Source organism: Mastigoproctus giganteus, chromosome 2 (assembly GCF_048544385.1).
Source record: "Mastigoproctus giganteus isolate SK-2022 chromosome 2, ASM4854438v1, whole genome shotgun sequence".
Lineage (NCBI taxonomy): Eukaryota > Metazoa > Arthropoda > Arachnida > Uropygi > Thelyphonidae > Mastigoproctus > Mastigoproctus giganteus.
Window position 1 is genome coordinate 84,254,682 of NC_143576.1, and position 15,948 is coordinate 84,270,629.

Genomic DNA, 15,948 nt, shown 5'->3' on the forward strand with positions numbered 1-15,948 from the left:
AATTTGATGAATTTGAGGAGTTGCTCAAAACATCAAAGGCAAATATCGTTGGGATATCAGAGACGTGGTGTCACACAGATATAAGGAATGCAGAACTGGAATTTGGGGAGTACAATGTGTACAGGAAGGATAGATAGCATAGGAAGGGAAGAGGGGTTATGCTATAAGTTAAGAAACATAAAATCCAAGGAAGTGCAGACAGTCGACATCGCTGGACAGTGCAGTGTCAAGTCAGTTTGGTGTGACAAAAGCATTGGGAGATCAAAATTGAGAGTAGGAGTGTGTTATAGGCCTAATGACTCTGATGAGTATAATACGGAACTGTACAGGGAAATAGAGTGGGCCAGTAAATCAGAGAGTCTTATATTGGGGATTTTAATTTCCCAGATATTGATTGGAATTTATGGGTTGGTCACTCACACCCTAGCAAGGCTTTTTGGATTTATTGGATGATTTTTTTCTACATCAGCATGTTCGGAAGGCAACTAGAGGGAGTAATACTCTTGATCTGATTATCAGTAGTGATTCTTCATGCATTAAGAATCTGCAGATAAAGGAACCACTAGGTGACAGTGATCACATTGTGCTGAAGTGGGATTTACTCAAAGAGGTAATTAACATCAGGGATAAAGGGAAAGGTTTTTGTTTTCGTAAAGGCGACTACGGAGGTCTGAGACAGTATTTAAATTCTATACGGTTCCCTCAACATGAATTGTTGAGGAGGCTTCCATTCTGCAGTGGGTTGATAATGGCTGCAGTTTTTACAGTGGGACCAACTGATGCTGTTACTAACAGCAAATTCAAAATGGGAGGCATTCACAGAATTTATCTTGGAAGCTACTAGCCTTTACATACCAACTAAGAAATATTGTTCAATGTTTAGGCCTAAATGGATGTCAGATGAACTAATGAGACATATGGCAGAGAAGAAAAATGCATGGGATGCATATAAATTAATGGGTGACATGGAAGCCTATGATAGATATAAGCTGGTCTGTAACCAAGTCACAAAGGAGATTAGGTAGGCAAAGGAAGATTATGAGAAATCCTTGGCAAAGGATTCAAAGAAAAACAGCATAGAGTTCTTTACCTATGTAAACTCTAGAAGGAAGGGATCAATCAGATTGGTCCACTGGATATTGATGGTTCAACTGTTGATGATCCTGCTCAATTGGCTAACAAACTAAATGAGTATTTTGCATCTACATTCACACATGAGGAGTTATTCATAGAGCGGAATGCCAGAGTTGAATTAAACTCTGGCAGTGAGCTAGATGATTTTGTAATAACTGAGAGGAAAGTGGAAGAGAAATTGTTGAAAATAAACATAAAAAAAAGGCACCAGGGGTGGATGGGATCTATCCAATTATATTAAAGGAGGCAGCAAACAAGTAAGCAAACCATTAGCCATAATTATGAGAGCTTCCTTGGACTCAGGGAAGGTTCCTATGGACTGGAGATGTGGAAATGTGACCCCAATTCACAAAGGAGGATCAAAGGGCGACACAAGTAATTATAGACCTGTTACTTTAACTTCAGTTCCAGGGAAATTAATGGAGGCACATGTTAAAGCACTGCAGGATCATCTAGACAAAACTTCAGTTATAGCTCGGACACAGCATGGTTTTGTTAAGGGAAAGTCTTGTCTGACCAATTTGATTGGATACCATGATGTAGTCACAAAGGAACTGGATGCAGGGAATAACTTTGATATCAAATATTTGGATCTTAGGAAGGCTTTTGATACTGTTGCACATGGAAGACTGCTGCACAAATTGAAGAAGTATGGCATTGGAGGCAAACATCTGCTATGAATAAAGGGATGGTTGAGTGGGAGAAGACAGAGTGGTAATCAGTGGACACTGCTTTTTGTGGACTAATGTTATTAGTCCAAAACTGAACCCTGACTGGAGTCCCTCATGGTTCAGTGTTGGGTCCATTGTTGTTTTCTGTATTTATAAACGATATTGATGATGGTATATCAAGCTTAATGTCCAAGTTTGCAGACGATACGAAGTTTGGCAGGGTTGTTAAGGACACTAATGACAGTATGCTGCTGCAACAGGATCTAGAAAAGTTGAGCAGATGGGCTGAGAGGTGGCAAATGAAGTTTAACATTGACAAATGTAAAGTACTACATTTGGGAAGCAGTGACCCCAGAGTGACATATCAACTGTGTGGTATTACACTGACAGTGGTTGAGAATGAAAAGGACTTGGGGCTAATTGTGCAGGCAGATATAAAGTTTTCTGAGCAGTGCAGACGGTCTGCAAGAGTAGCTCATGGTGTCTTGTCAATGATATACAGGAATTTTTCTAGCAGGAATAAGGAGATGATTATCCCCTTGTATAAGGCAATGGTCAGGCCAAACCTTTAGTACTGTATACAGGTCTGGAGGCCTCATTTCTAAAAGGATGTAGAGCTGATGGAATGAGTACAGAGAAGGGCAACAAGGTTAGTGAATGGAATAAAGGGTTGCTCTTGCGAAGAAAGGCTAAAGTTTTGCAAATTACAGTGTCTGGAGACTAGGCACCGGCGAGGTGATCTGATAGAGGTGTATAAAGCCTTGAATGGTTTGAGCATGCTCAATGCTGATGGGATTCTGCCTCTTGCTCAAAATAATCACCTGAGAGGGCATAAATTCAAATTGAGGAAAGACAGATGTAGGATTGATGTGTGGAAATTTGCCTTTAGCCAGCGGGTAGTTGGTTGGTGGAAGAGACTTCCATCCCTTGTTGTGGAATTTGATAGCCTAAATAAATTTAAGGCTCAGCTGGACAGGTATTTAGAATGAACGGAGGGATGAAGTGGAAGTTTTTTTGTTTTTTTTCTGGCTGATGTTGCATAAGCTTGCTTTCTTGCATCATATGCCTCTACTAATGCTAATGCTAATGTCAAAAAAAATGCTGGTTTAGGTCGTATGTGATGTGCCAATAGCAAGGGAGGAGTGTGTGCAGTGGCAATAAGACCAATTGTAACCAATGTCTAACGTATTCCACTTAAACCGTTTGATATGCTTGAGCTTTTTTTTGAGGGTTGTAGGTATATTTTCATTAATTAACATATTAATTTGTGCTTCAGAAATAGATTAAATAGGCTTAATAGCATTCTTTAGCTTATTTTTTAAATTAATCAAAAAAATTAAATACATGATTTTGTAAGTTACAAGTCGCTATTCATACTGCTTTTGTTTTGTATTGTTGGCACGAATATGTTAGCATGTAACCGGTAGTGCAAAAGATTAGTAAGGTTTTAATTGTAATAAATGTGTTGTGTGAGGGTTTTAATAAATTTTTGGGCTTAAACCTTTTGTATTTAACTAACGATATGATTAATTTAACATTTTGATCCTTACTCTATAGCGCATATCTTGAACTTGATAGCATAATGTGTAATGTAAAACCAGATAGGGTAATATGTATCACTGCATTACATTAGTATGGTATTGTATAGTCAAGTATAGTGTAGAATCAAATATAGTATAGTATAGCCAATTAATCAGTTAAATTTATTAACCTTGTAATGATTTTCATTGTTAATTAATTAAATTGTATTTAAATGAAATTGATTCCCTAGATTAGAGCAGCAAAGCAACATGTAAAAAAAGTAGCTGGAGTGCTGTGGCTCGGTGGGGGGGGGGTAACAGAAGCAGGCAATTTTCCAATGCATTAGGGCCTAAAAAATATGCAACTTATGAAATGTTTGCTGATCTTTCTGGAACAGGACATGATCTAGCCAAGGAGAATGTCTGTGTACTAGGTGCAGAGAGTGTCAAGAAATTAGGTGCCAACTCACAGTTCTGATGGGCATCTATGAGAGTTTGAGGTGTAGTGTAGATGAACCTCAAAGAAATTAATATGAGGGGCCTATCAAGCTCTCAGCTGCCCAACTCAACACCAGAGCTCACTCCTGTGCATCTGGCAACACAGAGACAATCTCTAAGGCAGAATGTGCTGGTCCCACAGGAACTAGTAGTTGTTGGTGACTCTATTGTCTGGGAAATGGGAAACATGCTTTGTAAAAAGGATAGGTGGAACAGGACTAGGATATGTCTGCCAGGGGCAAGGGTTGATGACGTTGTAGAGCGGATATCATCTTTTAAGGGCACAAAAGGTGATATGTTGTACACGTTGGCACTAATAACATTAAGAGGGAGATCTGCAGACTTACTTAACAAGTACAGGTTTATGTCGCGAGTTAGGGTTAAATTTGAAAGTGTCTGCAATTTTGCCCAAACACGATAGGAGGGAGTATATAATGAGAGCTTTATCAATGAATTCAGCCCTGGAGAGATTGTGCAAGGCTCACGGGATAGAATTTTTCTCAGTGTGATATGTGCTTGTTAACAGGAGAGATTGTTTCTACATGGATGGGACAAACTTAAATAGAAGGGGTGCAAGAATATTTGCCGATGCTATCGAGGCAGTGTTAGGTGGGTAGCTTGGGGGGGAGGAGGGGGTTCAGACTAATAGATTAACAGTAGCCTCAGTCAGAGGTAAAAGTGATTTTTGCACTGCTTCTATTGGAATGAGCAGCAGCCCGGAAACCGAGGTGCTGGAGATTTCAAGGACTGCTAGGAGTCATCATGGAACAAGTAAGTACATGGGCTGTCTTAGGGTAACTAAGAGTAAGAATAGGTGTGTGTATACTTGTGTATAAACCAATGCTAGGAGTATAGTAAACAAATTTGATGAATTGGAGGTGCTAGTCAAGACATCAAAGACAGATATTATTGGGATATCAGAGATGTGGTGTCACACAAATATAAGAATGCAGAATTGGAATTTGGGGAGTACAATGTGTACAGAAAGCTTAGACAGGATAGAAAGGGAGGTGGGGATCATGCTGTTAGTTAAGAAATACATAAAATCTAAGGAAATGCATCCCATTGACATTGGTGGACAATGTAATGTTGAGTCAGTGTTGAGTGTGACATAAGCACTGGGAAAGGGAAAATGAGAGTAGGTGTGTGTTATAGGCCTAATTATTCTGATGAGTAGAAAGAACTGTTCATTGTACTCATCTGTACAGAGAAATAGAGTGGGCCAGTAAATCAGGATGTCTTATAATGGAAGATTTTAAGTTCCCAGATATAGACTGGAACTTGTAGGTTGGTCACACACACACACACACACACACACACACACACACACACACACACACACACACACACACACACACACACACACACACACACACTAGCAAGAATTTTGTGGATTCATTGGATGATTGTTTTCTGCATCAGCATGTTCGAGAACCAACCAGAGATACAGTAATACTCTTGATCTGATTATCAGCAGTGATTCTTCATGCATCAAGCATCTGTAGATAAAGGAACCACTAAGTGGTAGTGATCACAGTATACAGATGTGAAATTTACTCAAAGATGTAACTACTATCAGTGGTAAAGTAAAGGGTTTTATGCTTTCTTAAAGGTGACTATAGTGGTCTCAGATAGTTTTTAAATTGTATACCATGGGACCAACTGATGATGTTGCCAAGAACGAATTTTAAGTGGGTGCATTCAAAGAATTAATCTTTGAAGCTAGGGCTTTCATACTAAATACTGTTTAAGGTTTAGGCCTAAGTGGATGTCAGATAAACTAATGAGACTCATGGAAAAGAAGAAAAATGCATGGGATGCTTATGGTATAAGATGGGGGTAATTGTGCAGTCAGATATGATGTTTCCTGAGCAGTGCAGACAGGCTTCTAGAGTAGGTTATGGGGCCTTATCAATGATATACTGGAATTTTGATAGCAGGGATAAGGAGGTGATTGTCCCCTTGTATAAGGCAATGGTTAGGCCACATCTTGAGTACTGCGTACAGGTCTGAAAGCATCATTTTGGAGGGATGTAGTTGGTAGAATGAGTACCGAGAAGGGCACAAAAGACTGGTGATGGGAACAAATGGTTGCTCCTACAAAGAAAGGCTTAAGTTCTGCAAATTGCAGCTTTTGGAAACTAGGCAAGGCAGTCTGATTGAGGTGATTGAGTAATTATAAGGTCTTGATTGGACTGAGCAGTCTCAATGCTGACAGGATTCTTTCTCTTCCTCAGATTACAAACCTGAGGGGGGCATAAACTGAAATTGAGGAAAGACAGTTGTCAAATAGATGTGTGGAAATTTTCCTTTAGCCAGCAGGTAATTGATTGTTGAAAAAACTTTCAGCTGTTGTCATGGAAGTTTATGGCTTAAATAAATTCAAGGAAGAAGTGGACAAACTTTTGGAGTGAATTTGATGGGAATGGAAAGTTAAAATAGGAATGGAAAGGGAACGTTTTTTTTTTTTTTTTGGCTGATGCTGTATAATCTTGCTTTCTTGCATCATATACCTCTTCTAATGCTAACAATCTGTAATCAAGTCTCAAAGGAGTTTAGACAACAAAGACAGATAACGGGAAATCTTTGGCAATGGATAGAAAGAAAAACAATAAAGACTTTTTTATTTATGTAAACTCTAGAAGGAATGGAATGAATCAGATTGGTCCACTTGATATCGATGGGTTAACTGTTGATGATCCTGCTCAGGTAGCTAACAAACTAAATGAATATTTTGCATCGACATTCACACATGAGGAGTTATTCAGCGAGGGGAATGCCAGAGGTGTATTCAACTCTGGCAGTAAGCTAGAGAACCTTGTAATCACTGAGAGTAAATTGGAGGAGAAATTGTTGAAGATAAACACAAGAAAGGCACCTGGGGTGGATGGGATCTATCCAGTTATATTAAAGGAGGTAGCAAAGGAAGTAAGCAAACCCTTAGCCATAATTATGGGAGCTTCCTTGGACTCAGGGGAGGTCCCCATGGACAACAGATGTGTACATGTGACCCTAATTCCCAAAGGAGGATCAGAGGCTGACACAAGTAATTATAGACCTGTGAGTTTAACTTCCATTCCAGGAAAATTAATGGAGGCACTGGTTAAAAAAGCACTGCAGGATCATCTAGACAAGACTTCAGTTATAGCTCAGACGCAGCATGCTTTTGTTAAGGGGAAGTTGTACCTGACCAATTTGATTGGATACTATGATGTAGTCACAAAAGAACTGGACGCAGGGAATAACTTTGATATTATATACTTGGATCTTAGAAAGGGTTTTGATACTGTTGCACATGGAAGACTGCTGCACAAATTGGAGCAGTCTGGCATTGGAGACAAATTGCTGCTATGGATAAAGGGGGAGAAGACAGAGAGTCGTAATCAATGGACACTGCTCATCGTGGACTAATGTTATTAGTGGAGTCCCTCAGGGTTCAGTGTTTGGTCCATTATTGTTTTCTGTATTTATAAATGATATTGATGATGGTATATCAAGCTTAATGTCCAAGTTTGCAGACGATACGAAGGTTGGCAGGGTTGTTAAGGACACTACTGACACTATTCTGCTGCAACAGGATCTGGAGAGGTTGAGCAGATGGGCTGAGAGGTGGCAAATGAAGTTTAACATTGACAAATGTAAAGTACTACATATGGGAAACAGCAATCCCAGAGCAACGTATCAACTCTGTGGTACTACACTGACAGTGGTAGAGAATGAAAGGGACCTGGGGGTGGTTGTGCAGGCAGATATGAAGTTCTCTGAGCAGTGCAGATGGGCTGCAAGAGTAGCTCATGGCGTATTGTCAATGATATCTAGGAATTTTTCTAGCAGGGATAAGGAGGTGATTATTCCCTTGTATAAGGCAATGGTCAGACCACACCTAAAGTACTGTATACAGGTCTGGAGGCCTCATTTCAAGAAGGATGTAGAGCTGCTGGAAAGAGTACAGAGATGGACAACAAGATTAGTGAATAGAACAAAGGGGTGCTCTTACGAAGAAAGGCTTAAGTTTTGGAAATTACAGTGTCTGTAGACTAGGCACCAGCAAGGTGATCTGATAGAGGTGTATAAAGCCTTGAATGGTTTGAGCATGCTCAGTGCTGATGGGATTCTTCCTTTTGCTCAGAATAATCACCTGAGAGGGCATAAATTCAAATTGAGGAAAGACAGATGTAGCATAGAAGTGTGGAAATTTGCCTTTAGCCAGCAGGTGGTTGGTTGGTTGGTGGAACAGCCTTCTATCCCTTGTCATGGAAGTTGATAGCCTAAATAAGTTTAAGGCTCAGATGGACAGGTATTTCAAACGAACAGGGGGGTGAAGTGGAAGTGGTTTTTTTTTTTTTTTTTTGGCTGATGCTGCATAAGCTTGCTTTCTTGCATCAAATGCCTCTACTAATGCTAATGCTGTGTTGTCGCCTGATTTCCTCACACTCCTTACATTGCACACACATAAAGGCATTCCCCTTGGCAGTATCATGTCCCGTTCCTGATTGCTCCACAAATATCAAACAAGTAGTGCATTTTTAAAGGCTGTGATTCAGAGGGAAACTGCCCCCCCTCAGTTTTCCCCTGAGCCACAGCACTCCGATTTGCTTGAGCCTTTTGCTTCGCTGCTCTGGTCTGAGTCATGATTTCGATTCAATTTCAATAAAATTTCAATTTCAGTACCAATTTATAACCCTAAACTTATATCCCAATGCAGTTATAACACTGTATATATATATATATATATATATATTTTTTTTTTTTTTTTTTCAGTATCGAGTATTATCTCCAAGTTTTGTTATATAACTTCTGTATCAAGTTATGTATTAATTAATAATGTGACGTTTGTAAAATCTCAGTATTTAGTTAAAAAAAAGTACAATTTAATTGATAATGAAGTTTAACCAGATTAATAAATTTTACTGATTAATTGAGAATATTATATACTATACTATGCTATACTAAGCTAACCCTATATAGTATGGAATGTAACGTTGTATTGTATAACAATGGCGGCAAGTTACGAACTGTAAATCTACGGACACTAAGTATTAATTAACTTCCAAAATCTCGCTATCTAAATTCAGAATAAACCAAGGATCTTGACTAGGTCTATATGCTACTTATAGAAAATAATTTAATATTTGTGATGCTATTTAAGCTTGCTTTCTTGGACCATATGCCTCTGCTAATGCTAATGCCGAGCATAATGAATGTTCAAAACCTACAAAACCACTATACTACTTCATACGTATATCTCTACCCATTTCAGTTGGAAAAAAATTAAAAGAAAAATGTCGCATTTTTTTTTTTGTAAAATAATAATTTTACAAAAAATTATTATTTTACAAAACTTTATTATTTTACAAAACTTTCCAGCAATTAAAATGAAAAAATTGCAAATCTTACATTACAGTAAAAAATAAAAAATAATTAAAACTCAATTGAACATAATTAGAAATCAAATGAACACAATTAAAAATCAATCTAATGCAATTAACAATTAAATTAATTAAAAGAAATTTAACAAAAAAAAAATTGCAAAAAAAGAATTTTCCTTCCTGAAGCCGACATCGCTTTTCGATCGTATTATGTGATCACAGGAACAAAAATTACTGAATGGGGGTGAGCATGACACTTAAATATGGATTATTTGTCTTCGCGCATGCGCGTAAAAGCCCATGAATCAGAGATTAATCTCCGATTAATATTAATTAAGATTAAGATTAATCTCCAATTCGTGGGCTTTTACGTGCATGTGCAAAGACAAATAATCCTTATTTAAGTGTCATGCTTATATTGGATAATTTTCTATTGGATAATTTTCGTTCCTATGATCACAACATACGGTCGAAAAGCGTTGTCAGCTTCAGGAAGGAAAATTGTTTTTTGCAATTTTTTTTGTTAAATTTCTTTTAATTAATTTAATTTTTAATTGTATTAGATTGATTTTTAATTGTGTTCATTTTATTTCTAATTGTGTTCAATTGTTTTTTTTTTTTTTTAATTGTGTTCAGTTTTTTTTTTTTTTTTTAATTATTTTTAATTTTTTCTGTAATATAAGATTTGTGATTTTTTCACTTTAATTGCTGGAGAGTATCATATAGATGTGTTCTACGTATTATATTGAGGTAAACTTCTCTTATTATTTTACAAATATTAATATCAATGTAGAACATATTGAGCATTACAGCTCTGGTTCATACTATCAAATATAGCATTTTTCTGTACTCATACGTGGTTTTTTCACTGTGTGAAGATGATTATCATCTGAATAATTATATCGATAATTTAGAAGTAAATATTTTTGAAATTACTTGCGTGTTGTTTTTGGTTATTGCATTAGCAGGCATTTTTTAATTTTTTTGAAGTTAGTGTTGAATAATAATATGGATGGTCCAGTTTAATATGATTCAGTAGTTATATAAAATAAATTTTCAACTTTTTTTAACTGCAAATCCACACTTGATGGTAAGGTAAGTTCATATTGTTTATATTATTTTCATGGATTTAAATTGTAAGTAATAGCTATTCACTGAACATTTGAGAAGAATACGATGCTAATACAATGGCATTTAAGTGTTTATTTAAAGCCTTGTGACAAGTGATCAGTAATAGGAAATTATTCATAACTAATATAAATACATGAGCTACTTTAATAGATAATATTAAAATATCTCAGTAGGTATAGATGGACATTCTGTGTAATGATTATAATAATAAAAGGGGGATATTTAACTTTCCTATCAGTTTTATATCTGTAATTTTCTTGCAGACTTGAATTACTTAATTTTATTATGCCTTTCTGTACTTGTATATTTTAAATATAAACTAGAAAGTTTTCTGTTTTAAGTACCATAATGAAATTTTCAAAATTAATCTTATTAGGTCGTGAAGAACGAGTTTGTGTTCTAGTTTCTCATGGAATTGTCCATCATTTGCTTCAAGTGCTTTTGAGCTGTAGGCAGGCTAGCAATTACAGTGAAGAGTTTATGTGTGCTTTGTATTTTGTTATGGCAAGGATTGGATGCAAAGGTTGGTATAATTAAATTATATAGGAATTTATTTATTTTTTTTTTCCATGTGATTCCATGTATAAAAGAAATAAATTTGTATTGGAATAAAAGCTAATGGTTTTCTAGTGTAATAAAAGCTAAATGTTTTCGAGCATAGTAAAAGCTAATGGTTTTCTAGTATAGTAAAAGCTAATGGTTTTCTAGTATAGTAAAAGCTAAATGTTCTCGAGCATAGTAAAAGCTAATGGTTTTCTAGTATAGTAAAGGCTAATGGTTTTCTAGTATAGTAAAAGCTAATGGTTTTCTTGCATCAATTGCCACTAATTTGCCAAAAATTAGTGGCAAATAATGCAAGCTTATAAAACATCAGCTAAAAAAAAAAAAAAAAAAACCACTTTCCACATTGTCCATCTCCTCCAATAATTTGTGTAGTTTCTTCTTGAATTTATTCAAATTACCTACTTCAACAAGAACAGATGGAAGATAGAAATGAACCATCTGTTGGCCAAAGTCAAACTTCCACACATCTATCCTGCAACCATCCTTCCACAATTTGAATTCCCCTCCTCCTGGGTACATCAGTATTAATATTAGTATTGTCAAATGATGCAAAAAAGCAAGATAAAACAGCATCAGCCAGAAAAAACTTCCCATTTTACCTATCCATTCCCTTCGATAGTTTCTCTATGGAAGTGAATGGATATCCAGTTTGAATTTATTTAAGCTATCAACTTCCACAACAGCAGATGGAAGTTTGTACCAGCAATTAACCACCCACTGGCTAATGACAAATTTCTGCACATCTGTTTGTCATTTGTCCTTCGGCAGTTTGAATTTATGTCCCCTCATGTGCATAGTCTGATTAAAAGGGAGAATCCCATCAGCATTCAGCTTGCTCAATCCATTCAAAGCCTTAAACACCTTAGTCAGATCTCCTTGCAGGGGCTTAGTCTCTAGATGAAGCCTTTCTTAGCAAGAGCATCCCTTTGTTCCCTTCACCAATCTCGTTGCCCATCTCTGTACTCATTCCAGCAGTTACACATCCTTTCTAAAATGAAGCTTCCAGACCTGTATTCAGTACTCGAGCCTGATCATTGCCTTATACAATAGTATAATCACTTCCTTAATCCAGCTAGCAAAATTCTTGCTTTATCATTGAGAAACCCTATGAGCTCTCCTAGCAGAATGTCTTCATTGCTTTATATCAGACTGCACAATTATCCCCAGGTTATTTTAATTTTCTACTACCCTCAGTGTAGTACCACACAGCTGGTATGTTACTCTGGAGTTACTGCTACCCACATATATTAATTTGCATTTATCAATGTTAAACTTCAATTGCTATTTCTGAGGCCATCTGCCTAACTTTTCTAGATCCTGTTGCAGTAGCATACCATCATTCCTGTCATTAACGACCCAGCCAATGTTTGTATTATGTGCAAACTTGGATATTAAGCTTAATATGCATTCATCAATATCATTGATAAATACAGAAAGCAACAATGGGCTCAACACCAAACCCTGTGGGACTCCACTAATATCATCAGTCCACAAAGGGTAGTGGCCATTGATTTCCACCCTCTTTCTGCTCCCACTCAGCAATCTCTTTATCCATAACAGCAAATTGCCCTTAATGCCATACTGGTTCAGTTTGTATATCACTATTTTATGTGCAACAGGATCAAAAGCTTTCCTAAAATTCAAGTGTAATATCAAAATTATTTTTGATCGAGTTCCTTTGTGACCACATCGTAGTATCCAATCAAATTAGTCTGACAAGATTTCCCCTTACCAAACCCATGCTGTGTCAGATGTATAACTGCAGTATTGATGATTCTGCATTGCTTCTTCTTTCAGTGACTCTATTATTTTCCCTGGAACAGAAGTTGAGCTAACAGGTCTTTAATTACTTGTGTCACCCTATGATCCCCCTTTGTGAATTGGGGGATCATAGGATGGGGATCACATCTCCAGTCCATGGGGACCTCTGCTGAATCCAAAGATGCTCTCTTAGTTATGACTAAGGGTTTGCTTACTTCTTTTGCTGCCTTTATTAATAGAGTTGGATTGAAACTATCCACCTCACATGCCTTTCTTATGTTTAACTTCAACAATTTTTCTTCCACTTTCCTCTCAGTTATTACAAAATCATTTAGCTGGCTTGTAGAGTTTGATAAACTTCTGGCTTTTTCTTCCTTAAAGAATTCCTCCTGTGAATGTAGATGCAAAATATTCTTTCAGTTTGTCAGCGACCTGAGCAGGATCATGAACAGTCGAACCATTGATATCAAAAGAACCAATGTGATACATTCCCTTTTAGTGTTTACATAAGTTAATAACCTTTACTGTTTATTTTTTCATCCTTTGCTAGTATGTTCTCATTATCTGCCTTAGCCTGCCCAACCTCCTTTGTGACTTCATTACAGACATGTTTATATCTATGATGAACGTCTGTGTTGCGTGTTAATTTATATGCATTCTCAATCATTTTTCTTTTCTGCTACGTGTCTCATTAGTTCATTTGAAATCCATTTAGGCCTATACCTTGAAGAATATTTCTTAGTTAGTATTAAAAGCCTAGTAACTCTGATGATTAATTTCCTGAATGTTTACCATTTAGAATTTTCTCATGGTAACATCATCATTTGGTCGCACTGTATAGAATTTAAAAACTTTCTGAGACCACCACAGTCACCTTTATGAAAGAAAAAGCCCTTTCGTTTACCCTTGATGATAATTAAATCCTACATCAGTAAGTTGTGATCACTGCCACCTATTGGTTCTTTAATGTGCAGTTTCTTAATGCATGAAGAATAACTGCTGGTAATCAGAGTAAGAGTATCACACTTCCTTGTTGCCTCTCTAACATGCTGCTGTAGAAAACATCATCCAATAAATCCACAAAAGTCTTGCTAGTGTGTTATTGACCAACCCACAAGTTCCAGTCAAAATTCAGAAAGGTAAAATCTCCTATTAAGACATTTTGATATAGTGGCCCACTCTATTTCTCTGTATAGCTGTTCGTTTTACTCACCATAGACATTAGGCGTATAACACACTCCTACTTTGAGTTTTTCTTTTGCAGTGCTTATGTCACATCAAACTGACTCAACTTTTCACGGGCCACTCGTGTCAACTGGATGCACTACCTTAGATTTTGTGTGCTTCTTAAACAAGAGCGTAACTTCTCCTCCCTCCTGTCCTGTTTGTTTTTTTGTACACATCAAACTCCTCATATTGAAATTCTGAATCTCTTATATCTGAGTGACACAATGTCTCTGATATCCCAATAATGTCTGCATTTGATATCTTGACCAGCACTTAAAATTCATCAAATTTATGTACTATGCTTGTAATATCAGTGTACATGCTAGTATATGCACCTATTTTTACTCTTAGTTATCTTAACACAGACCATGTATTCATTTAATGATTTTTTTTTACAACTTCCAGCAGTCCTTGAAATCCTCAGCACTTTCTTCTTGAGGTTGCTGCTCATTCCAATAGAAATAGTGCAAGAAACACTTCCTCCTCTGTCTGTGGCTATTGTTAATCTGTTAGTCTGTGTATCCTCTGAAGCTAGCAGTTTTTCAGCCCACCGAATACTGGTGAAATGGGGGGGTACTTCTCCTCCTAACTTCTCCTCCCTCCTGTCCTGTTTGTTTTTTTGTACACATCAAACTCCTCATATTGAAATTCTGAATCTCTTATATCTGAGTGACACAATGTCTCTGATATCCCAATAATGTCTGCATTTGATATCTTGACCAGCACTTAAAATTCAAATTTATGTACTATGCTTGTAATATCAGTGTACATGCTAGTATATGCACCTATTTTTACTCTTAGTTATATCTTAACACAGACCATGTATTCATTTAATGATTTTTTTTTACAACTTCCAGCAGTCCTTGAAATCCTCAGCACCTTCTTCTTGAGGTTGCTGCTCATTCCAATAGAAATAGTGCAAGAAACACTTCCTCCTCTGTCTGTGGCTATTGTTAATCTGTTAGTCTGTGTATCCTCTGAAGCTAGCAGTTTTTCAGCCCACCGAATACTGGTGAAATGGGGGGGGGGGGTGTCATGTTTTTTTTTCTTGGCTGATGCTATATAAGTTTGCTTTCTTGCAGCATTGACACTGGTAATGCTAATAACTGCAAGTCCAATCATGCATTGCTCCTTACATCCTTTGCTCATCTGCTTACATCCCTTTTGCTGCTTGGCCATGATGTTCTGACTCTACAAGTGGTCCGATAGTTTCTTAGTTATATTGTTGGTCAGGATCTTTTACTTTTTTGGTTTACTGGTGATTAGTTTGTACTGAGCTGTGTTTGTGGTATTTTTGTACTGATCTTTTAGGGCAATTGTTTTAGGCAATTTAGGAAGGTAATTTTTTACCTTCTTGTTTCCACTTTATTGTTATTGTATTCAACATTTGTATATATATATATATATGACAGATATATATATTATATATATATATATATATATGTATATGCATAAAACAAGAAATATGAGTAATAGTGCAAAGATATACAAAAAAAGAGCAAAGAAATATATGGAAAAAAGTAAAGACAAATATCGCAGTATACATAAAAAAAATGAAAATATATACAAATAAAAACAGAAATGTGTATATAAAAGCAGACAGTAACTTTTAAATAAAATAAATTTCTGTCTTCTGTATCAATGTCCCTTCTTGCCACATTACTCTATAATGTTTATTAAAATAATTTTAAGAAATATTTTTTTACCTATATAATTCATTATAAGCTACAGGTAACTGTCGTATAACATGGTAGTTAGGTTCCTATGAAATGTCGTGTCATGCAAAACTGTGTTATACAGGACTAAGAAAAAGTACAAAGAGGTGGGTTACATTCCAAAAGCTAATAAAGATACACTATTTCATTAACAAAATGTTAACAAAACTAACAAAAATACACATTCTAGATTTCGCGTATCTTCTACTCTCACTTTAAAAAATCAGTAATCTGGGTTTGTTTGCTTTTGCTTGATAAATGTTTGTGAATTTCATCGTACAGAACTAAGCATTTTTGAATGCTTAGTTCCCTTTTGAATTTTGGGCTCCTTTCAGTCGAAGAATCTGAATTCAAAAAA

At 36.3% G+C, this 15,948-nt stretch overlaps 1 protein-coding gene across 1 annotated transcript in view; it reads left to right on the plus strand.

Annotated features, from left to right (window-relative positions):
• LOC150089381 (cytosolic carboxypeptidase 1-like) overlaps positions 1–15,948 on the plus strand; it is a 669,910-nt gene that overhangs the window by 158,725 nt on the left and 495,237 nt on the right. Inside the window, exon 6 of the mRNA XM_090389963.1 lies at positions 10,700–10,846. Within this exon, the coding sequence (XP_090246089.1) occupies positions 10,700–10,846 (147 nt within the window). The remainder of the gene's footprint in view (positions 1–10,699; positions 10,847–15,948) is intronic.